The sequence below is a fragment of the Oryzias melastigma genome, linkage group LG15, assembly GCF_002922805.2.
Source record: "Oryzias melastigma strain HK-1 linkage group LG15, ASM292280v2, whole genome shotgun sequence".
In the NCBI taxonomy this organism is placed as follows: domain Eukaryota; kingdom Metazoa; phylum Chordata; class Actinopteri; order Beloniformes; family Adrianichthyidae; genus Oryzias; species Oryzias melastigma.
The window spans coordinates 13,267,808-13,293,285 of NC_050526.1; the positions used below are offsets into that span (position 1 = coordinate 13,267,808).

The 25,478-nt window shown below is 39.5% G+C and overlaps 1 protein-coding gene across 1 annotated transcript in view; it reads right to left on the reverse strand.

Moving 5' to 3' along the window:
* Positions 1 to 1,412: 1,412 nt before the first annotated feature.
* Positions 1,413 to 25,478, reverse strand: part of bcl11aa (BAF chromatin remodeling complex subunit BCL11A a) — a gene marked incomplete at its 5' end in the record, with an annotated part of 55,031 nt that continues 30,965 nt past the window's right edge. The window contains 1 exon segment of the mRNA XM_024297044.1: positions 1,413 to 7,587. Coding sequence (XP_024152812.1) covers positions 5,342 to 7,587 — 2,246 coding nt within the window. The 3' untranslated portion in view covers positions 1,413 to 5,341.

The window sequence follows — 25,478 nt, forward strand, 5'->3', positions numbered from 1 at the left end:
GTAACATGTCAAATAACTAAGAAAAAAAAGTTCAATTTACTGTGAGAAATTCTGCACAAATGTTCTTTAAATTACTATTTTGAATTTGTATTTAGTCAAAAGTCTCCAAATGTTGTTTTATGTTAGTAAATTACACTAAAGTGGTTAAAGCTTTGATAAAAAGCAGTTTAAAATGATTTAGCTATTTGTTTTGTGCCTCACATCTTAGAGAATTAAAATAAAAAAATCAGTTTATTGTAAATGTTTTGAGTGTTTTATTTTTTAATAAATAGATTCTACTAAAATGTCTATAACTGTGAGTAAAAGAGAAAATAATGATGTTGGCATAAAAAAACCTAATGACAAAAAAAAAATCATGTTTGACCTTTTTTGACACATGGTGGGTTTTATTTTGAAAGGAAGTTGTGTGTGCTGCTGTCAAAAATAAAATAAGTTACAACTGTTTTTATGAATATGTGTGTATATATATATATATATATATATATATATATATATATATATATATATATATATATATATATATATATATATATATATACTATATGTGGGTGTGTGTGTATGTATAAATATATAGACACTGTTGTAATTTAATTTATAATATATAAATCAGTGTTTGACAACAAAGCCTACATTCTTTTAATGATAAAGTGAGGCTTTGTGGCTCTCGTTGGGTTCTGGTCTGTAGAAAACAAGACCAAATGCCTCTTTTAGTGTTAAAGGTTGCAGACCCCAGCTATAGGTGAACAAGGTAAGCAGCTGCTTCGCAGGGATTTCGCATCCATTGTGAACCAGGCGTTAAGAGTATTTTGCCCATTCAAGAAAATCCTGTTAATTTATTCCTGCTAAAATAAAAAAATATACAATCTGAGAAAGTTTGAAAAAGGCTAAGGTAAAAGCACAGACTTACAGTACGTACTCAGGGATCATCAAAAGGGGTGAAGTACTGTGAAAGAAGAACACTATGTACAAGCATACATCTTAATATATATACACACATACTAAAAAGAAACTGGTCTATCCTGACCAGCAGATCGGGTGTTGCATGAAGACACATGGGTGTCAGGAGTTCTCCAACCCCCTGAGCGAGGCTGCAGCAGCACTTTCTGCACACACACACTCATATGCAAACACACAGGGGGAAGTCTTGAAATGCATATAGTGCAAGGTCACAGGCTGAGGTGAGGTTAGAGTTTACTGGGTTCAAGGAACATGGCGAGGCCTCTTCGGAGAAAACGCCCTGGACAGGTCAACACTGATAACACACAGACTCACACAGACTGTAAAGAGTGCAAATAGGTCAGTACGTTCTGTTCTTTAAAGTGGAAGTTGGTATTTAAAAAAAATATATTTTAAAATCTGTAGTTTGTGTGAGGATTCTGAGCCACTCATTGAACATACAGACACGAGTGTCATTAAACTTTCATTTTTTTTTATTAACTGTTTTTCAATAAAGGGACAAAATGGGTGTGTGAACAGGATTATGCAGACATCTGCCAGAAAAACACAGACAGTGGTTTTCCCAATACAACTGAACAGAAATCCCAAACAAGTACAACAGAAAATCAAAGAGCTCGGCTTTGTCCAATGACCATCGGCCACAGTTACAAAAGAAAATTATAAAACAATAAACAAAAAAAGTAAAATAAACCAAAATAAGACTCCATTCCATGTCTCTGTTTTGAACAGAGCATTTAGATAATAATAAATAGTTACTCCCATTGTAAAAGATAAAGTTCAAGTTCAAGTTACAACAAACAGCTCTCAGAACAGGAATAGAAAAAGCTGATAAAATATTCCACATTGCCATTTACAAAAAAGTCTCAACTCAAGCAGGCTTCTCCACGTCTCCCTGGTCATTCTTAAATATGCTTTGCATATCAAAGTATATTCACCCAATCTAAATATAAAGCACCATTTAGTATTTGGCAATGAAAAAAAAACTGCAAAACATTTCATTTCTTTTTAAATGTATTTCTTTTAACTTTTTTTTGTAATCCATGTACTGCATATGATTTTTTTTCCTTTAGTTTTTCCTCTCTTCTGGATGTTGGAATGTTGTCAGGTGGGAGAGACAGAAGCACGAAACAGAACCGGCCGACGTCAGCTTTCATTACTGCATACGAGAATGGCAGCAGGGGAGGGGAGAGAAGTGCCAACCAAAAAAAAAAAAAAAAAAACGCAAAGAAGATATGTACAAGCGCCTCTGTGGACAGGAGGCAGAGCTGCGGCCATCTGATGGCCTGCCACCCCTCGCAGCGCCACGCACTTTAGCTGCTTTTTTATGGGATTTTTGCGCCTCCTTTTTATTTCTTTAAACATACAAATAATTCGCACTATATTATCCTGCCAAATTAAAAAAATATACCGTGGCAGCTTAGGATTTTTTTCCACTACCAAAAAAGAAGGTATGGTAAATACCTTTCAGAGAGAACAAGCAACAGTTAAAAATACGAGCCTCAATATAAATACTATAGTGCCTACTCTAAGTGAACATTGAATTCAAATACAATTCTAGAAATACAGAAAAAGTAGACCATAAATGTGTTTAAGCATAGGAATTGACATGACTGTGCATTTTCCTATATTTTAAGTTCTTTATTATATATTCATATATAATCTTAGTCCTTTCCCCGATGCAAATTGTATCTCAACCTGAAGAGCTGTGAAGAGCCAAGGCAAAATTAAAAATAAACTTAAAAAAATAAATAATAACAATTTTTTTTTCTCTTTTTTTAACCTTTTTCTTGTGTCATTTCACACACACTGTGATTGGAGTCTCTACAATGACCATAATTCTGATGAAAAGAGAAATGACAACAAAATTGATATAGTGTTTTTTTGTTTTTTCTTTTTTGTAAAAGTGGTTTTACCAATGAAGACCTTCAGTTTTATACCAAAAAAAGACGTCGGTTGAAGTTGGTGAGAGAAATTCTGGTACACAGGCAGCAAGGTCTGTAAATTATCCGTCTTTTTATTGGACTACGGTCACATATCCTAAAATGCCACCGCTTGGCGACATAAAGACAAGTTTTTCTGCAAATTCGGCAAGTGGCATTTTTATAAACTGGCTGCGGAGGTTTTAGGAAAAAGTTAGAGTTTTACAGTGGCAATTTTCCTCCAAGTTAACATTGGTCAGTGGCGCCCCGGGCAAATTTCAGGGTCAGATGAAAGGCAGGGATGACTCCATGACCAAATCACGCCACAGCTGGGTGGCCACAGGGTAGTGGCAGCCTGAAATGCCAGCTGGTAGTAGCTTTGACTGGACGATGTGTAAATGTCTTCAGACAGTGTCTGTCCACACCAAGTGCCACCGGCCACCTAATGGTATATAAAGAGGGCCATTCTGCACCCCTAACAGCTGCCGTCAACATTTATTTCCACGCCAACAATAACAAATTAAAAAAAATCGTGCTATAGCATGAAATCTTGAAGATTCTACCGATGCCTCCACATCATGCGGTGGCAGTTGTATTTGTGACCGTAGCACTATATGGTTGCTGTGACTGAAAGTCAGAACAAAAACTCGCAGAAAACTTTTTAATTTACAGACCTTGCAGGTGAGGCTAAGTGCTTGGGTTTGCAGGGAAACAAACTGATAGGTAAAGTTGATATGGCAAGGCTACAGAGGTCAAGGGTCAGTAAATGCAGAATTGCCAGCAAACGATTCTTGCAACAACTTGACCCTGGTCATTTTGACAGCATTAGAATTCGATTTTCCCCTTCAGCGTATATTTGTAAACTGGGAAAACTGAAACAGTGCACTTCATAAATGACAATCTAGTTTTTCGACTCCACCCCTTTTTTCACTAGCGTGAGACGAGAGAAATGTTTGCGTTTACGACCTCTACATGTACCATGAACAGCATGAATGAAATTAGCAAAACGCAAAATAATTTTCTAATTAAAAGCAAAAAAAGGGTGCCCTGCATTAGCCTATGTAGACTGATTAACATGTTTAAGGAGCTCCAGAGTCCTGGTATATAATTTTTGCAACTGTCTCTCGTTCTTTCCTGCAAGTCGGAGTTGATGACCCTGTTTTGATATTAGAAACTAAAAACACATTGCCTCTGATTCCCGTAATATTTCCAGTTTTCTGTAGCTTTCCGTTGATCTAGCTTGTAAGTATTTCAATGCTCTCAAATAAAGTTAGCTTAGCTTGGAGCTCATAAATGACTTTATGCATTGTTCCACACACGGACATATTGAAGCAGCGTTATAGGTTTGTGCTAACGCAGATACACGACATGTGTCAGCCATGCGCCGTATCCCTCAAGTTCAGGATTGTACATTACAAAATGACCTTTTATCTCCAAAAGTACCTCCGTACAAGAAACAAAACTACAAATAACTTAGATATACACAATACTGCTTGTACCATGCTTGCAATGAAATCCACACATTGAAGAAAACCTATTCCACAAATAATAGGTAGCTAAATGATGATTCTGATCTTTCATCATGAGTTGTCACAGTTGCAAAGACCTTAACTTGGTGGCTTTAACCTTTTTAGCTTCATCTAGTGCGAGCCCAAACTTATACCAGATAAGATTATGGCCAATGCAGTCTTGAGATATCAAAGGCACTCTTTCTTATTCCACCGAATGATAGTACAAATTAGGCTGTTGGCACATTTTCTTATTTAGATAGAAAATTTGAAGCCTGGCCTCACTTTCTGTTTAGTTGTCAAGCCAATGCACAATTTCTTTATTCCTTTATTTTTATTTATTTTTTAAAACCCTGTGGAAACATGGAATCTTTTGAAAAGATCAAGTTTAGTGCATTTTCAGGGTTGCAAGAAGTGGGTCAAGTAAGACTGTTCACTTTCCATGTCACAAAGCAAAACTGTACATGATATGTGTTACAGAATGTATGCAGCATGGATGTATTTTTCTTGTCTTTTCTCTTTTTGGAGAATTAAAAAAATAAAAAATAAAAACATGAACAAGAGAAAAACAGCAACACATTTACTCAACAACTAACCAGCAGGGACAAGTTTTTTTTTTCTTTTTGTTTTTTGATAAGCAAAAACATACTAAGCATGCCGACTAATTCTTAAAAATGGAAAATGAAAACTCAAAAGAAAAATAGTACACATGTAAATTATTGCACAAGAGAAAGGCTCGAAGTTTTGCGTCAATGCGAGAGTATTGCCCCGATACTAATCATGCATTCAATGGTTAATGAAAACAGGGTGTGCTGGTGCAGAGCACATGGTCTTCTGCTTTCACCGGGCTGGTGAAAGTGGAGTGTTGGGGTAGGGGCAAATCTACAAGGGGCTTGGAATAAACAGGGGACTGATGGCGATTATAGCTGCGGGGAAAAGGTCCCATTGTTCGGCCTTCTATTCTGATTTTATTTCGGTACTCAAAGGACGGTCACTGTGCCATTTTTTCATGTGTTTCTCCAAAGTGCTGTAGACACTGAAGGGCATCTGACATATTTCACACTTGTACACGTCCTTGCCCACCTGGCCGTGGGTCTTCATGTGGCGGGTAAGTTTGGAGCTCTGGGCGCACGCATAATTACACAGCTCACACTTGTACGGTCTCTCTCCTGTGTGGCTGCGCCGGTGCACTGTCAGATTACTGCAGTTCTTGAACACCTTACCACAAAATTCACAAGTGTCACTCCTGCGTCCATCCTTGGAACTGGGCCGCCCAGGACCCCCAAGATGCGGAGTGCTGCCCCCACTGCCTGTCCCACTGCGGCCTGACATCCCACCGTCCAGTTCCCCGGGAGGGGTCGAGAACCGCAGACTGCCATTCTCTGATGAGTGCTCTGATGATGATGCAAAGGGCGATTGTCTTGAATCCCCGAAGTTCAGAAATGGGTCCTTGAGTTGTCGGGAGGCAGCATAACCAGCCAGCCACTGAGAGTACACGTTCTCTGTGTTGGGGATTGTGGGCGTGGGCAGGTCAAATTCTTTTTCCAGCTTAATGCGTTTTGTGAAAGGACTGAGTGGACTAGGGCTTCCCAGAAGCAGTTTCTTGGACAGGCCAACAGAGGCCGATTCATTAGGAGATGCTCCTCGCCCGTTCACTGTTGACACAGAACCTTCTTCTCCTCGATCCGTTTCTAGCACAGAATCTCCGTCACACTCGTTCCGGTTGTGGTGATGATCTCGACTGAAATGGTGGTGTAAGTGGTTCTCCTGGGCCATGGCGTTCCGTTTGTGCGCATTGAGGGCTTCACTGAAGTGTTGCATGCTAGCAGCCAGTCCCATGCCTTGCATGACCTCGGGCAGAGACCGAGGGATGGACCCCTCTTCAGCCACTCCTCCCAGTCGACTCCCAACACCAGCATTGCTTTCATGCTGCCGTGCCGTCTCCAGATTCAGTCCAAAGTGATAGCTGTTGTTGGCTCTCCTGCCAATCCTCTCTCCATTCTGCACTTCCTCTTCCTCTCCTTCCTCTTCCTCCTCCTCATCTTCTTCCTCCTCTTCATCCTCTTCTTCTTCCTCCTCCTCCTCTTCTTCCTCCTCCTCACCATTTTCACGTATCATGCGGTCATTTTCACTCTTTAGCTTGGCCACCACTGACTTGAGGGCATTGCTTGCACTGCCCATGTGGTCACTGGTACCAGGCTCTGGAGACGAGGTTGTCGATAGACCATCCTCTGACTTGCCGGTGTTAGGGGAGGAGGACTTGTGCATGTGTGTCTTCATGTGGCGTTTTAGCTTGCTGGCCTGTGTGCATGCATGGTCACATAAATGACATTTGTACGGCTTCTCTCCTGTGTGACTGCGCCTGTGGACAATTAAATTACTCTGGAACTTAAAGGCCTTGCCACAAAACTCACAACACTTTGTTTTCATCTGCGTGTTGGAAGAGGATGTTGCCCCAGCTGAGGGGAGAGGAGTTGAAGGAGTGGTCTGAGAACCCACAGGTGATTCCATGGAGCCAGAAAGAGGTGGAGGAGTAGCAAGATATGGTGGTTTGCTGCCTCCTACACCTCCTGTGCTTCCATTTCCTCCTGTCTGGAATGGCTGGAGTAAGCGCTGCATGGGGCTGGGCCGGCTGGGGGATAGTGGTGGTGTGGACCCTGAGGTGTTGCCTGCCAGTTCCCGTAGTCTCCTTGAGAAGTCCATTGTTGGAGGGGGGTCTAGAGGCAAAGGAGGATTGAGGCGCAGCACCCTATCAAAGGCACTCGGATGGTGGGCTGCCAGCGCCAGCTCCTCTGGGCTCAGGTGGTGAGGATCCAGGTGATTCCTTGGAGGGGGGCTGAATAGAGGTGGTGTTGGCGGAAAGCGCTGATGATGGCCCCCGCCACCAGCCCCAACAGTGCCAACACCACCTACTGGTCCAATACTGTCCCTTCCACCTGAGCCTGAGCCAGGGATACGGAGAAGATTGAAAGGGCTTGCATCGGGAGGCAAATGAAGGCCATGAAGAGGAGGTTGAGAGGGACAGTCAGCGCCACCACCGAGAGAGGAGGGTCCACCCATCCGGGGGGTGAGAGGACTACCATGGTCACTTTCAAGGTAAATCCGGAAGCCGTGGGAGTTCTGAGCATGCTGTAGCAAGAACCAGGCGCTGCCGTAGGACTGCTTACACGTAGTGCAGGTATAGGTAGTTGGTTCCTCCTTACCTGTTGTGACAGAGAAAAAAGAACAAGGTTAGAAGTAATTCTGCATAAAAAATGACTCCAAACAGCATTAGAGTTCGAATTCCTTTAAGTTTTTCCTTTTATCATCCAACCAAAAACAGACCAGTAGATATGGGAATGCAGCTCAGTTGGAAACATGATCATAGCACTGACTGAAAAACACTGAGAGCAAGTCTGCTCAATGCATCTGAACCGATCTTTTATTTGAACCTTAGGCCTGACTGTTACAGCTTTTAAAAGTGCTCGGCACATGGTGTTGAGGGCTTCCCAAATACAACAGCAGCTCTTATTGAGGTCATGCCCCACATGAGTAGCATGTGAGAAGAAGTGTGTGTATATGTGTGTGTATCTCCTTTTCTCCCAGGCTGCTCTGGGACATAATTTCTCCCTTTAGACTGATTCTGAGTCCTCCACTGTCAGCAGGAGAACAAAGAAGCAAAGCTATCCCAGCGGACTACCACTTCCCACTGATCTACCAAAACAGAGGCTCGTTGACACACACACACACACACCCCCACACACACCCACAGGAGACACAACAGAGAAGAAATGCAAAAACCTTAACATGACATATTTTACATGAAAACAAAATAACTAAAGACATTTTGCCATGTACTATCTACAAATTCTGATATATAAAATATATATAAAAAAAATACGGACTGATTGAGAGATTAATTTGCTAATGTTTTCAGCTACATTAAGAATATAATTTACACTTTTAACAGAAATACAGGTACCGAAGGCGTAAAAGGACACTACAAACTGCTTTTAGTCTGACAACAAGAAGAGACTTGGCTCCCTTAAAAAGGTAACAAAATAAAAATGATTTTTTTAAAAATATAACTGTTTAAAATAAAACCAGTCTCAGTCTTGAAGTCAATCTGAGAGGGACTTTTTAGACACAAAACATTCATGTTTATCATTTCAAATGCAAAAAAAAAAAAGAAAATATTGACAATCATTGCTGATATTTTACAGTTTTATTTTGCTGGTATCCTTAGAAAGGAAAAAAACAAAACATGATTGTATACTATTGCCTATAACAGTATCTTATGAACTCTTTCAAAATTTATGCTGGAAAAAGCATCAGATTGGATCAGATCATTCGTATAATATAAAAAATGGACATTGACATGAACTGTCTCCTTCTCTTTGCCCCCTTCCGCTTTCCCTCTGCCCTCTGGAAAGGTGCAAACAATCGCGCTTGTCCCATAAGAACAGCAGTTGGGAGAGGTGGCTAAATGAGGAATCATTCAAATGGGCACAGATTACCACTAATTGTGGACACCTGCGAAAGATGTGTCTTGTGAATCTCATTTGCATCATCAGGACCGGAATTGATTTTTCTTTGTTTTTCTTCAGGATGAGCATGTTGACCGACAGCAACACGTTTGTTTTTCCCCTTGACCTGAAACAAGTAGGGGTGTGACGATTCATTTTAACAGGCCGATTTATTTTATAATTTGATAAAATTCATTTATATTGGTCAATTATGACGATTCAATGACCTAACATCAATCCAGGACAAAAATTCAACCTCAATTTGATCAACAGCCTGCCTCTGATAGATCAATCTGGTTGGATAAATCGATTCATCGATTAATCATGGAAACAACAATCCACTGACCAGAACTTTTTCTTGTTCACTAAATATTTAACCAAAGTTATTTGAAGCAGGGGCCCCCAAACTATTTGTTGGGATGGCCAGATTGCTTTTTTCTTCTTCGATGTGTGGCCGGGGTTGGTTTGTAGGCTAACATAGGAAGTGTAAAAATCGCAGGATGCATCTAAACTCAAAGATTTAAAGTTTTCCAGAAAGCAATGCATAACCAGGTAGGAGCAAATACTGCAGAAGAGTGGAATAAAAAGTTTCAAACTTTACAGATCTCAATGGCCAGACTGAAAAAAAAAAATCATGCATCTCTGATTGTGTTAAGGGGTGGTGCCAAATGTGAAGGCAGCGACCCCTGCTCTAAAGTAGCCATCACATTTCCAAACTGCTACCCTACAAACATTAATATATTTGATAGTGTTTAAATATCTAAGTGACAGATGGGGATAAAAATGTGACTAGTTTCATATCAATGCCAGCTTTATTTTCATTTGGAAAATCTTTTTTATGTTTTTGACCCACTGAAATGCTACTGTGAGTAATTCATTAATGACCCTCTTAGAAATGCTTAGCGGCTAAAGTGTGCATAAATGTGTGGCGATTTGTGTACTTAAAAAAAGCCCATGAACCAAAGAACAGCCCACTGAGCTGCACGCTTACTGTGTCCTGGATTCCAGTACAACAGTCACCCCAGAAAGCACTACCATTTATAAAAAGAAGTTCCCATGAGCTTGTGTAAATGGCTCGTGCTTATATAACGTGTTTTTAACCTCCTCTCTGCTCTATAAAGGTGTTCAAACACATATAATCAATGCAGCACTCTGTTTTTTTATGCTCACACACCAGTAGTCTTAGCGGGAGCAAGATGGTGCACCCAAAGACAAGACGTGGGGTCTTCTGACTGAGTTAGCCCAGCTCTGCCTCCATTCTACGCACACACAGTCATATTCCCGTCAAAGGTATGGGGGAAATTATGGAGAAAGAAGAGTCAAAGGCAAAAGAGAGTAACTCTTGATGCGCTCCTTTGCAACTCGTCGCTCAGACTTGTCTGCGTGCTGATTGAAACTGTAAGGTTAATGGATTTTAGAGTGGGCGACCGCTCAACTCTGTCTCCCTGTAATATACTCCCATCAGCCACTTCATTAGGCAAACTCTCCACCACTCCAACGTGGAAAAATGAAGCGAGAACGCCGAATGTTGATTGGGAGATGAAGACTGATGGAGAAAGGGAAGGAGATGAGGATGAGGGGAATCCCGGTGGCCTAAGTTTGGACAGAGGTGACAAAGATCCCCAAAAACTTTCCAAGCGCACGTGTGACCAGAGATGTTGAATATAATAGGGTAGACTGAGGTGGATGACAGTTCTATGCCAGGGAGAAATGTCGAGTCTGCGCAGCCATCAGTGAAACTCCAGAGGGAGCGCACACGTGCAGTGTTACAGAAATGTCTTAACACTCAATACCTGCCATACCGCAGTGACAAGCAGGCATTAAACCCTATTAAGCCAAGGGTATTACCTGGACAATTATGTGGTGCCAAGTGGAAGTGGAAGGCAGTAAGGCACCCTGGTTCGTGTTTCACAGCTTCTTTTGCGAGTGAAAGAAACACTTTTTGTGCTTTTTAAAGCAAGTACAGCACTTCAACCCAGCAGAGGTCCAAATGGCTACAAGGGCACTGCAGAGACACCTTTCAAAGACCCACTCTGACGAAAATCTAGTTTTGGGTGTTTTTAACATGTTCTTCTGCATTCTTTTTAATAGGACATATATAAAGAAAATTAAACTAAAGAATTACACATTATTTTATTCAACTTGTTGTAAATCAGGAGCAGACAAAAAAATGGCATTTGAAAAAGTTTGTAAGTGTGAAGTACATGTTACAACGGCAAGCCACAGGCTCCCTGCTCGAGGAGGAGCTGGCTGCCATCATTAGCCGGATGCGGAATTTCCGTAAGTTTTCAGCACATTTTATTAATACAATAATTGTTATAATAATCTCCTCATTTTACACCTGGAACTTTTACCTTCAACTATTGTAACTTTTCCACCCATAACACGATCAACGTGAATCAGCTTATTCTGTCATGGAGAAAACAGGCTTTGAAATGGGTTGAATGTGGCGCAAAGACGCTTTTCTCTACAAATCAGCTGATTCGTGTTCACTGCATAAGTTGAGTAAACCATCACTCAAATTTTTAATTTGATGAAAACAAAAAAAATTAAATTTAACGAATTAAAGAGCTTTTTTTAATTGATCCAATGTTTCACTTTTTTCATTGCAGAGGCAGATTTGTAATGAACTTGCTGCAGGAATCTTAAAGAATGACACAGGATTTTTGATTTTGGCTAAAAATGACAATCATAACTGAAAGAAAACTGGGAACGCTTTTAAAATAGATCAAAAGATGATCGAAGTGGGACTTTAAATCTATAAAAAGTTTCTCCATATGCCCAGAACTCAATAAATCCATTAAACATTTTAAATGTGTTCTGGAAAAATAATTGCCTCAGTGCTTATCTTCAAATCATAACATGTAATTTCTGCAGCTGAAAGAACTGAGTGAAAAAAAAAAAAAATCCACCTCTAGGGTCAAACGAATCTCTCTTTCATCACGCTAAAACAACGTTCTTGGTAAAAATTGTCAGAATTCATGCACTTTCAGTAAAAGTGTCATTATTAAGTGCCACTTCCTGTCCTTGAAAAGCTGCATCTCATAAGTTTTGTTTGTTTCATATGGAAATGCTGACGTCAGTCAGTATAAATGCAAGACAATCCAAGAACCTGACCACACTGGTGGAATTATCTTTATCTGACCAGTTTGGGGAAGTCTGAGCCTTAATCCCAACTGTTGCAATTCCTCCTGCCTACCAGTCCTGTAGCTATTTTACTGACTTTACCCGAATTACATCCAGATCCTCAGCCCCCCTTTGCTCTTTTCTCCCTCCCTTGTGATTATTTCTCTAACTTTTTCCATCCTCGGTGCCTCTTCCATCTTCATTTGTAGCAGATATCCATCCCTCATTTACATCCCTCTGTTCTCTCCCTTCCCTTTCCACCCATCAGTAGTTTTCTGCTGGTGTCCTTGGCTGGGTCCACCTCTGGGTGAGATGAGAGTAATTGAGGTAATGGAACATCGCTAAAACAGGATTAGGCACGCATACTGGGAGTGAGGGACGATGTCCCTTAATACAATTTGGGATTTCTATCTGAGCCTCAGGCTTTCATGATCTGCTGCTTGTATTTACATCTGGGCATCACTGCTCAGTCCTGATCACCCTGTCCTTTACTTTAACAGGATTTACACACTGAGGTAACCATAACTAAATTAGCCCGTATCTGTCATGCAGAAGTCAGTCTTGTACTGATCAAAATTAATATTTGCTTTTTTGAAAGAAAATGTGTCTTAAATAATATTTTCAAGCACACACTTGTTAAAAAGTGTGCTTGTAGAATAAATAAACTTCAACCATAATATCTGTATCATCTTTTGTGATTTGAAATGTAATTAAAATCTAAATCTAAATCTGAATGAAGTTGTTTTTAACATGTTATCTCCTCTGATTATAATCCACCTGTATTTTCTGGGACACCATCGCTGACCAGCTCTCAGATGCTCAATCTCATGACTTCCACATACATTAGTTCTGTCTCTCATCCGCTTAAATAGAAGCTCGTTTGTGACACAGACAACAAGCCTTACCAGAGAAAATGATTTTGGAATGGCTTCATCAGGACGGTGCTGAATACTCCGTCCTGAAGCCTTCCTCTGTCCGCCACCCTTCGTGGAGCCTCTCAGTGCAACACTTGTGACTTGTTTCTTACAGAACCTTAAGACTTCCCAAAAGCACTCAGCTGGATCACTGCTGTCATGTGAAGGCCTAATTATGGACACATATCACGATATATCGCAATATCAATATTTTGGCACACCCCTACTGAGGAAAAGGAAGCAGTCAAAGAACAAAACAAATGGAACTGCACAAAAACAGGACTCTCTCCGTAGAGCAGTGATCATCAACGCCCGAGCAGTTAGTCTTATGCATAATAATTCATAAACAAGTTTTATTTTGAAAAACCCCTGGATTCTCTCCACCACATCCGACTCATTCTCAACGTCACATGTCAAAAATACATCTGTTACTTTCCTATGCTGACCGTTAAATTGGAGCTAGCAAAATTAACAAAACAAACAAAAAAAGTATTTGGAAAGTTTATTTTTGCAGAAAAGTTTCAGAGAGGAAACAGAAGAAGAGGCTTTGCATTCAAAATAAAAGAAATCTACAATTAACAGACAAAGGCCAGGAGTGTTTCATCCAAATATGGATTTCTTCTAACGGTTGTTCCCACTCATAATAATAACGCATAATATTCCACAACCAGCCGTCTAATGTTACTAAGATGCTGCTAATAAAGTTGCTCTGGTGGTTAATTCACATTTATGACCATATTTAGAAAATACCAGTTTTAGTGACCGTTTTATAAGAAATGTTTTATTAATTTATCGCACCTCAAAAGTGGGATGATACTCACTTTGACATCAGTTTTTAAGCTTCCACTTTGTCATTTATGGGTTAAACCCAGACCACATTTTCAAAGTTCCTACAGGAAATCTAGTAAACAACTAAAGTTTAAACCATCCATATTATTTTTGAAAATGAAGATAAACTTTACCCTCAAAAGTTAGGAGAATCTGGTAGCTTAAAAAAAAGACACCAGCTCCTACAGGTTAGCATGCAAAAGTACCAGCTTCACGAAGGGCGAATGAGAAGTCCATCCCAGAAGTTTGGTTTTAAATCCTCAGCCTTGCCTGCATGTGAAGCCAAACATGCCTTTGACCTCATCCTCTGTATTGGAGGATAGCTGCACAGATATGCAGGTTACCATGATGCTTTGATTCAATCATGAAGGGGTTTTATTCCCTCTATTTTTTATTAGTCAACCCAATCATAACACAAGACTTTTTGACATAAAAGCCAGCGGTTTAAAGATGCAGTGACATAAAATAGGGCTCAACAAATTATTTAAAGCTTCAGAAAAGCAATGAAACATTCAGAAAGAAGGAAGAGAACGTCCCTCTAAGTTTCTTAAATCCCTTGAATGAAATCCACAAGATACATTTTTCAATATCATTTCATTATGAGATATATTTAGATTCAATTATGACATGTTGGGTGGTTTTGTAAGTTTTTACTCTCATCAATGTTAGTTTCAGATCAAGAATATTGAGTGTTCAGGGGAAAAAAAATCCAAATTTTTACCCACTGTCTCAAATATGATCCACATATTTTGAACATGACGTAACTGTAATATAAATAATTAATTCTAAACTAATGTTTCATTGTTCCAATGCAGTAAGCTGTCGTTTAAAAAATGTAAAACAATAAATGGTTTATTCTAACAATAAAGTTGTGAAAATTAGCTAAACTTCTATCCGCCAAAGGGTTTTTGAGATTTCATGGAGGTGGCCATTTTGAAATGAAAAGGAAAAGCCCATCTACTGCCCCTAGTGGAATGAAGATGAACTACATGGCAGAAATGATGGACTAACAATGGGTTTGTAAGGGAAGTTTGGATCATACCAATGAGATAGGGGTCTCTGAAGTATCAAATGTGATATAAATGGTTATATACGGTTAATTAGGAACATACTTTCTGGGCGATAAAGCGCCATCCAGCGGCTGCTGCCCACCACAATGAATCCCCCCCCCCCCCCGGGATTAATAAAGTGTATTTGATTTGATTTTTGATTTGAAAGGATCCTAAATCTGTCACATCCACATGAGCTACAACTTTTAGTTGGAATATCAACTGTTTCTCGTGACATCTCGACCCAGCTGAAACACAACCGCCAAACACTCGGTTCTCTTTAAACCAAATATAGTTTTACAAAGTGAAACTCCACAGGCAAAATACATGTTTTTGTTTTTTTTAAAAAAGCATCTTAGTCTGCTTAGGAAGTTGTTAGATTTATGGGTTTTTGATCCATTGGAACATCAAAAACTTCAGTCATCATTAAAACAAATAGAAACACCAAAAAATTGACTTTGAAAGAATTTAAGCTTCCTGGAAGATGGAGCTGCAGGAAAACTTGGTTTTACTAAAGACAACAATGAATTATTGAGCTGGTCTGATTTCATGCTGCGTCTTCGCACAAACGTGCACGGCAATGTGTGTGTGTCTGTGTGATGCTAAATAGCCATACACTCCGGGCTGATGAGCAAAAAATATCAATACCGTCTGTCTGTGTTTGTGAATGTGTGTGTTTGTGTGACATATCAATACCTTCTGTGTCTGTGTTTGGATCCCCTGCTGGGTTGCAGACTGTGCTATTTGCAACTCTCAGCAGTCTACTTTTGTGTGTGTCTGTGTGAGAGCAAGTGTGTGTTCGACCACTTTTTACAGTTGGCATGTGACAAAGTTTTGTTTCCCCCCCTCAGTGGAGGGAGCATGCACACCGACGTACACCCCCACTCGGTAACGTCTCTTGTAAAGTGTGTTGTAATGACACAGCTCGGGCCCTTAAACTGTGTTTATAAATGTAATTAAATGCACTGGCCTTTATAAAAGCGCCCGAGCGCGCTCTCGGTATAATCCGCCGAGTGTGTGACCGAATATGCGTGTGACCATTTGGAGGACCAGTAGTTGTGATGGCAGGGCCAGCCTCCACTTAACCCTGAACCGCCACGCTAAAATTACAGAGCATCCAAATTACAGCACTTATGTGAACAGAGAGGCAGGAAACTTGCTTGTGACACACACACACATGCACACACAGATCTTGGTGACTCACATTTAACCAAACATGCAGAAGCTTTGTTGTAAATTGTTGCATCTTTGATCATTTTTGGATTTTGTTTGATTTGCCTTCACTCTGATAAACTCTGGTGTGTTTTATTTTGCTGTCTGAAATAAAGAGCAGATAAAAATCCAAAGTGCTGCCCCAGAATGACATGCATAATTGATTAGTTGCATTTTTATTAAACTAAATTTGTTTTTAGATTTTTTTATCTGATTTTAGTCAAATGTTTTGCTTTTAAAGTCAATGTGGTGCATCTGGTTAAATATTAAGACTAACAGTGCACTCACTGAGACCAGAGAAGTTAAGACTTCTGCACTAATATTAGCATAAAGTCAGGTTTTAGCTCTTTCTCTGCAGAGTTCCTGATATCAATCAGTGTTGACGTTGACATACATCAAATGGGACACAGTAAATGTTGGCAGTTTGTTGTGGGTGTTTAGATTTTTTTTCAGATCTTGTCTCTGTTTGCCTCTAAAGCTGATCGGCTCTGAATCCTTTCAGTTGTTTCTAGAGGAGTTAGTGATGCATGTTTTGTCATACTTTAACCTTGTACGATCTCCGGACACTTTTCATTCCTTTTATTTTCTCAGATTTTTCTGATTCATTTCATTTTTTTTTTAGTTATACTTGATTAACTCCACATACACTGTTTATGAAAACACATTTTCTAGGAGAGAGGCAGCTATAATTTCCATGGATGGATGGATGGATGGATGGACCCCATCCATCCATTTATCCATCCATCCATCCATCCATCCATCCATCCATTCATTCATCCCTACTTCCTATCAATATATCCATGTATTCATTCGATCATCAATCCATTCATTTTTTCAGCAATTCATTTATCTATTCAACCATCTGTCCATCCCCCCCTCCCATCCAACCATCCCTTAATTTAATAGACTGTTCATTCATACATTCATTTATTCAACCATCAGTCCATCCATTCATCCGTCCATCTATTTATTTATTGGACCATTCATTCATTCATTCATTCATTCAATCATCCATCCATCCATCCATCCGTCTGTCCGTCCATCCATCCTCTGTGTAGTTACAGGATTTGTTTCAAATAATCTTAGTTTTACTAAATTGATCAAACGTTGCTTTTCTTTTAAACCAGACTCCAAATCCCAGAAGGCCATGACTTTACTGAGAGCATTTACTCAGTAAAAGTTTTTTTTTAAACCACACATTAAAGCCTGAACTGCACATTAGTGTCAACGAATTCCATGATTTCTCAGTTGTGTGAGGGTCAAACAAAAGCATCAGCAAAACAAAAAAGCCAAGTTAAGTTTCTTTCTTCAATTCATTTTCAATCATTTGCTTAGAGGACTCAGTAAAAGTCACTTAAATGAGAGTGTACTTGTGTTTCAGTTTGTTGATGACATCCATACAAAATTCTGCCTTTTACTAAACTTTGAAGGTGTTGAGACTGAATTGCAAAAAGATTTAAATCTGTTTTAAAAAATGCCTAAATGGTCTCTTCCTGTGACAATAAAGCTAAAATGAATACTTGAAAATGACATTTTGCCCCTAAACTCAAAGTCATGCACACTGAGCTCATTAGAAACTGACAGGACTATGTTCTGGGATGTGAAAAACCAGATAAGAGAACTTAGCGCACTTGCTAAAAGGAAGCAGCTACTGCCTCAATCAGGATGCTGGTAGCCAAACACACACAAAGACACCCAAACACACACACGCCGTTCCTACCCAGCCAAAGCCAGCCAAGCACTGAGTGATCTGCAAGGACCTGTAACAGCTGCCAAGCAGGACAATTCAGTCATCAGTGTTTGTAGGAGTGTGCGAGTCCTGCAGTGTCCACAGTGGGAGATCACTCCGAGTCGAGCAAACACCTCAGCTGGCCGGAGGCCCACACACGCACACAAACACACAACATAAACACAAGGCTTTGCCTCCTCTCTTCAGATAATCCCTGCCCCACCCAGTGGGTTTCATCCTCCGTCTGTTCATCAACATTACATACAGGTGGCTGTCCTCTCTGCCTCTTCTCCTGTCATCCCTCCTTTTTTTTTATCCCTCTTCTCTCTCAACCTCTCTCTCTGACTGGCCCTTCTCTTTCACACAGTTGTGTGCACAACAAAAGGGGAGGGAAGGGAGGGGGGGTGCACGAGAGGCAAACATTGTTGGGAATATTTGAGGGGGAAGTATGATGAGAGCCTGAATCACTAAAACACAAACAGCCCCAAACCCTGACCGCCCACACACACGCATGTCTGCAGCAACATGTGGACAAGCTGCGACTCGACCGAAGAAGCCGCGCTGCTGCCAAAAAAACCTTCCGCTCGCTCAGTCGCTCCATCCTCACCCCAGCGCCCAGAATCAAGCCTTTAATTGTATTCATCCAGCAAGGCCAATCGATAAAGGACATTTTTCATACAAATTTCCGACTATTACCAAAAAGCAGCCTTTTTTTTTTTTTTTAACTTTCTACGGTAGCTTTTGTTGAAGAGAGAAAAGCAGGAGTGGAGACAGAGGAAGGAGAGGAAACACAAGCCGTCCAGTTTTTAACACAAACAGCCTCCCACAGTCTCCCTGTCAGACCTTGGAGAGATAGGGCATAAGCTGCAGCTCCAACACGAAAACTCAAGACTTTCTTTTTCTCTCACTTTCCTTTTTCTGCTAAGAAAAGGCTTTAACTTCAAGTGGGTCTCGGGTGCATTCGGGATACTCTTCAAAGCGTTTGGTTTTAGCGCACAGTTCACAGGAGGACTGAATGGACTACAGCTCCCAAGCAACTTTTGGCAAACATAAATAATTATTTCTGGTGGTGATTCTCAGATTCAGCCGCAGAGATGAACAAAAACCGGAAAGTTATTGTGACTTTAGCACAGCACCGTGACAGACTGCACATTCTTAGAGATCATTTCAGAAACCCAATTTGAAATCCTTTCAATGGTGTTTCTAGATGTTCTTTTTTTAGAAAAAAGAAAAAAAAGATTAAAGACCCACAACAATCATCTTCTGATCTATTGTAAGAGTCCCAGTGGTCTTTTCCTTACAAGGTTTTTAGCCAAAATCTAAAAATCAGTTGTTAGTTTCTGCAGAGCTACAGTAGTTCATAGATTGGTTGCAGAGGAAGCCCACCTTCATTTCCCAACATCCCTTTGTTTACACTCTCTCCAAGTAGCTTACAGCTCCTCACAACCCAAACATAACATTACCAATGCAACAAAAATGAGAGGGACCTGGCTGCAGACAAGATGGCACCTGGCACCATCGACCAGAAGAAGGAAATATTCCAATTACCCTCACAGTAACCTGAATTCAAACACAACACTAACTTTAAACATTGGTGTTTGAGTTGCAGAAAAAAATGTTTAATACAGCTTAAAACAGGAAAAACTGGAACTTTTTTATAGTTGCAAGTTAAAAATAAGTTTTTTTAAAGTCATATAAGAGGACTTCCTGTTCCAATTTAATGACTTCCTGTTCTGGACATTGTTGCCTGCAACCATCTCCTCCTGATAAAAATGGTGAGCAAAGTTGGAGCAATCCAGCCATACATTTGTGAGCCAGATTCCAGCTCAGACGAGAAAAACAAATAAGTTCGTGGATCTATTTGTTCATAAATGGATGCATCAGAATGAGGAGGAGCAAGGAGCTGGTGGCTTGTAGCACCGTCACTTCAACAAGCTTTTTCCAACTGTATTTGATTTGAATAAAGACATACTTAGAAATGCATTTTAAAGCTTAATTTTCTTCATATTATGTCTTCAATCATCAGAAAAAAGCCATATGAACATGTTAAAACACACAAAAATAACACAATTTTCATCAGAATGTGTCTTTAAATAATGCATGGGTGAAAATTGGAACAAAATCTGTTTCATCAAAGAGGTAAGATCTGGCTGGGATTCTGTCTTGCACAAAAACAACATAAGAAATGGGATGCGATAAACTACAAACTCCCTTTCACAACCTTGTCTGCTTAACAAACACGGTTCGCTTGATTCAGTGGAGGTTTAGTCGCTACGTCCTGAGAGGCCTATCGATCCCCTCCGATGCTTTCTGCAGGCTGGGGAGAAAAACTGCGGGCTGAGAAAAAAGGAGGGAAACGCAGGAATAGTGAGTGGAGAAAGGAGCCAGAGTGACAGGAGGAATATATGGCCCAGTTAATCAGAAGTGACCAGCAGTTTACCAGCTTCTCTAATTTTTTTCTAGTGCACAGCGTTGCTCTATGCATGCAAAGCTCCTCACTAGTGAATTCCTTTAGCTTCCAACCAAAAAAGTCTTTTCCTGCATGAACTGTTCAGCTAAATAGTATATTAACCAGAATTTTTAATTTTGATTTTTATCCTTTTATGTTTGTGATCTACATAGCTCACAATCAATAGATTTATCCTGTGATTTGCTCAAAAATCCATCCATCCCTTTACTGAAAAATACATAACTTAAAAAATTTGTAGAATGACACTAAAAACGTGAAAATAAAAAAACTGTTCTTTGTCCCCACGTGTGGATTAGAATAGGATAAATCAGCTAAACACCTGTATTCCCCATGACTCCTCCCTTCACCTCAAGTCACCATGACAACAACAATCCATAAGAAAATCTTTATAAAATAAAAAAAATAAAAATATATTAAAAAGGCATAAAAAACTGCTGACAATTTTTCCAGTCATGCAGATGAAAGAACACTTCTGACCAGTTTACACTCAATCCCATCTACAAATGTGAGCCACTTAACTTTATAACATTTTTATAAAATTCACCTTGAGAAGTCTGATAATCTGAGGGGTGACAGAACGTTTAAATTACCACTACCAGAAAACGTTTTTGTGTGTCTGTGTCAGGGGTAAAATTATGGAACAGTCTGGGTGATGAACACAAACAATGTCAAAACATTCTTATCTTCAAAACACTTTACAAAAAAATGTTTGGTCACAGTAATTAAGGATAATGTATGTAATCGTTGTCTAAAAGTGGTGGTGATAGTGAAAATATTGATTTATTTATTATTATTATTTTCTTTGATGACATGCAGACAAAAATGTGTTGTTAAACTGACAGGAAAAGTAAAAAAGGGGCGGGCTTTAATAAGCTCGGCTTCTATCAACATGCCCGAATTTTGTTTGAAATGTTCCCATGCTTTTGTTAATGTTATGTTTTCAAGAAGGTTTTTTTTATCTTCTTATTTATTTTTCAGTATGTTTCCTTGCCGAATTGTCATTGGCATGTTGGAAAAATAAAATCAATCAATCAGTCAATCAAAAAAAAAAAAAACCCTTGCATCAATTTGATGCAGCACTTTTGTGACAAAGTGCATTTAACTGGAAAAGCAACAAACCAAATATAATCCCAGTTATAGAGATGATTGAATATTTCAGACCCAAAAAAGGAACCAAAAACTCACAAACATCCAGAGCGTGTCAGTCCTACAAGCCCATAACAATGATGTTGCCAAGGCAACAGCTGAGAGATAATGTAATGGAGGATGCCAAACATTCATTTTGCCCAAACATAAAGGAAAGAGTGAAAGCTTTGATTTCTGTTTTTCCTCTCAACATTCCACATATTTCATTTCTCAAAGCAGTGCAAATGTCTTTTACCTTGCAGCGTTGTATATGAAGGAGCTGAAGCACCAAACATAGTAGCACACTGTAATTTTTGACTGAATCCTGCCCAGAATGTCACACAGTAAGAATCCAGGGACGTCCTGAGCACTTCCATGAATTTAAATTTGATCGTATTTGTTGCACTAAAAGGCAGACTTAAAAGCCTTTTTTTCTCTCAAGAAACAACAATGCACTTTATAATCCGCCTCCGTGTGGAATAATTCTGGTTGTGTTTCCTGATGTTTAAGCGATTTGGAGAGTTACACGGCGCTCTGTTAAAATATGTTTTTGTAAATACGCTAATGCTGCTAACATGTTACAAACAAGGTTGGTAATTACAGGTACATGGGTGGAGCTGGAGCATTTTACATAGGAGGAAGGGTGGCAAATGAAAACAGAAGAGAGGAAGACCATTACAAAGGAAACGATCAAAAAAACGTAACAGCAGTAATATTATTTTTATTTTGCTCAAAAATATTGCTTTGTTATTTTTGGAATACTTTAAAAAGCTTGTAAGGATAATTGATTAATCATTGTCAATAATTATACTAATATTGATTTAAAAATTAAAAATTAAGGGGGGGACATGAGAGAAATCTTTATGCTGAGAAGACGGCTGCCCCCCTCCCCCTGTAGCTCCGCCTCTGTAAAGGTATTGTATATACGCTGAAGCTACTAACACTTCTAACGTGGCTAATTTGTAGCTTGTTAGAAACAAGGCCAGAAATTATGGGTAGCATAAATGTGCTAATGCTACTAACGTGTTACAGGCATGGTTTGGAGTTTTAGGTTTTGTAAATATACAAACGCTTCTAACATGGATTATGCTTAGTGTGTTACAAACAACATTGGGAGTTATTAGTATACATAGGTAAACATGCTAACGCTTCTAACGTGACTAATGTGTAGCATGTTACAAACAAGGTTGGGAGTTATAGGTCTTGTAAATAAGCTAACGCTTCTAACGTGGCTAACTTGTGGCATGTTACAAACAACGGTGGGAGTTTTACGTCTTGTAAATAAGCTAACGCTTCTAACACTTCTAACGTGGCTAATGTGTAGCATGTTATGCGTAAGTTTGGGAGTTAAAGGTCTTGTAACTACATTAATGCTAATAACACTTCTTATGTGGCTAACGTGTAGCATGTTACAAACAAGGTTGATTGTTAGTTATTGTAAATCCACTAACGCTACTAATGCTGCTAACGCTTCTAACGTGGCTAATGTGTGCGTCACATACAAGTTAGAGTCACTTTGACGACAGTTAATGAAGTCTGACTAACGTACTTATCGCTGACTTTTTTGTGTCACTTTATGCACCTTACTGTTTGGTGCACCATATGACAAGTTTGAAAACAAATCACATATGATGGCGTTTATTAACTGATGCATCTCTAGTCAAAAAGAACTCATGTCCTGAAGAAGATGAAGGAGAAACAACCTCTGCTCTTTTCATGGTTTGTAGATTTTTAAACATCCTTCTTTTATTGCTGTTCCACACAGGAAAATATAGCAGAGTTTGTACAAAATCTTTATGCTGACATAAAATGTAAAAATTCTGCGTTCACTTTAGCTCGCACGAACACAATCGCACAGTGACAGATGTCTGTGCTAGAGGACAAAAAGGCTAGTAAATAATTGAGAAGTGTTAAAGCAGTGCAGGGAAAAGGACAGGCTGATGGGCTGAATCGCAAAACATGCAGCACTGTTGGCTCTTTTGTGGGACATCAATAAACATTTTAAGGTGTGTTTTGCTGCTAATACTATCAGTGGCAGCAATAAGAGTGCATTTCTTGTGCCTGAGCGTTTACCTTTATGTCTGTGTGTGTTTGTGTTTGCGTTTTGTGTGTGAGAGGGCAAGGGAGCCCAAAGATGCTCCATTAGTGATTTGGAAAGTGGTGTGGGGGGCCTGGCATTCCCATCAGGCCCAGTATGGCCTAAGTGCTGCACCACACACACTCCAAAACCCTCACCAACCCCACCCTCGTGGGTACAGCCAGGACACAGGATCCCCATCCTTCCTATCTCTCCACAAGCCCTCGTCCCAACTTACAAGTGCCCTTTAGTCCAAAACACACACAAACACACATTCACACACAAACGCTCATGGTCCACTAATGACCAAACAACTCCCAAACAACTCTGAAAAGCTATTAGGACAGGGCATTTTGATGGGGAAGTGATTTTATTTAATATGCCATTAAAAGCCATGGATAAAATGGGCATTCGCGTAAATACAGCCACAGGTCGGAAGGGGATAGCCAAACAAGGATAATTGAGAAACCATACTTCCCCCTGAGTGTCCACAGTCTGTTCAAATGAAGAGCGTCTTTAGTTTCCACTTACTTTCCTCGGCTTTCTCTGCATCGATAAAACTTTTTCACTGACTACAAACCTTTTTCTTTATAAACCAGTATTTTATAGACATTTAAAGACCCGACATGTGTTAGAAATGCAATTTAAGCGTAATTTTTCTATTTCTTTATTCAAATTGTTGCAAAAAATTACATTCAAAAAGCTTGGAGATGTGACATAGAGGCTACAACGGGCGGGCCACGAGATCTCTGCTCCATTCCGATGCATCCATCCTTACAGACGACTAGATCCATGTACGTCTTTGTTTTCTTCCACTGAGCTGAATCAAAACTTCATGCTCCAATATTGTGAACAGATGGATGGTGGGAAGTATGGGCGGGCTTACTCTATGCCAACAGTTCCATCCACAACTAAGAAGCAAATTTCTAATAAACTCCTGCTGCTCTGCAGAAACTTTGTTCTAAAAAAACAATTTTTTTTTTTAGATTTTGGCTAATCATAATTAAAAGACCACTTGGAATGCTTTGAAATTTGATCAAAAGATAATAGAGCAGCACTTGCTCGGTCAACAAACAATTACATTTGGGTTTGAACTTACTACTATAATATAAAGCTTCAAAGGACCTAAAATTATTATTTCTCTTTGCAAAAGTGATATGTGCAGTGGTCACAACACTGATCTGTCATCCAGCAGTGATGCTCCCATTATAAAAAAAAATCAAACTGATGCATTAAAACAGAAAAAGTTTGTCTGCAGCTAATGATAGGATGTGATAGGACAACCCTCTCTAATGCTGTTTTTGTCATGTGGCTGACAACATGTATTAACTCACTGTCATAATTCTCATGCTGGAAAGTTTTTTTTTTTTATTTCTGTAACACATAGAGAAAATGATCTTTTATTAGGCTGTTTCAGGGCTGCTGTAGTGGTCAGCGCTCTTGCCTCAGAGCAAGAAGGCCCCGGTTTAAATCCCAGCTGGGACCTTTCTGAGTGGAGTGTTCTCCCCGGGCACTCCGGCTTCCTCCCACAGTCTAAAAAACATGCTTTGCAGGTTGATTGATGATTCTAAACTGTCCCTATATGTGTGTGTGTGGTCCTGCTACAGACTGGAAACCTGTGTACACTTTCATTTAACAGTAGCTGGGTTGACTCTAACAGCGCTGAGTTCTGAGTGAGTTCTGAGTTAGACTTTTTTTTCTGAATTTTCAAGTTTTAATTATTTTAATATATGTTTTTTATTCAGGTTTAGTCGTCTACTTGACTATTTCCAAATAATTTGTTTTTAGCACATTCAGATATTTCCATGCATTGTTTATATCTGTTAAATAAAAGGTTTCCAATCAGTTAGAATGTGTGATAAAATTATTAAAAAGCACACAAAAGAGACACTTTAATGCAAACTGTAAAAAAAAATTCAAAGGATCCCTGATTCAAAATACTGAATGTAAGCAAATACATAAACAAGAAAAAAAATACATAATCTATTTTGATCTAGTGTAAAAACATACCCAGTGGTCCTTTCATTACAATAATGACATTTTAGCTTAAATTAAAAAA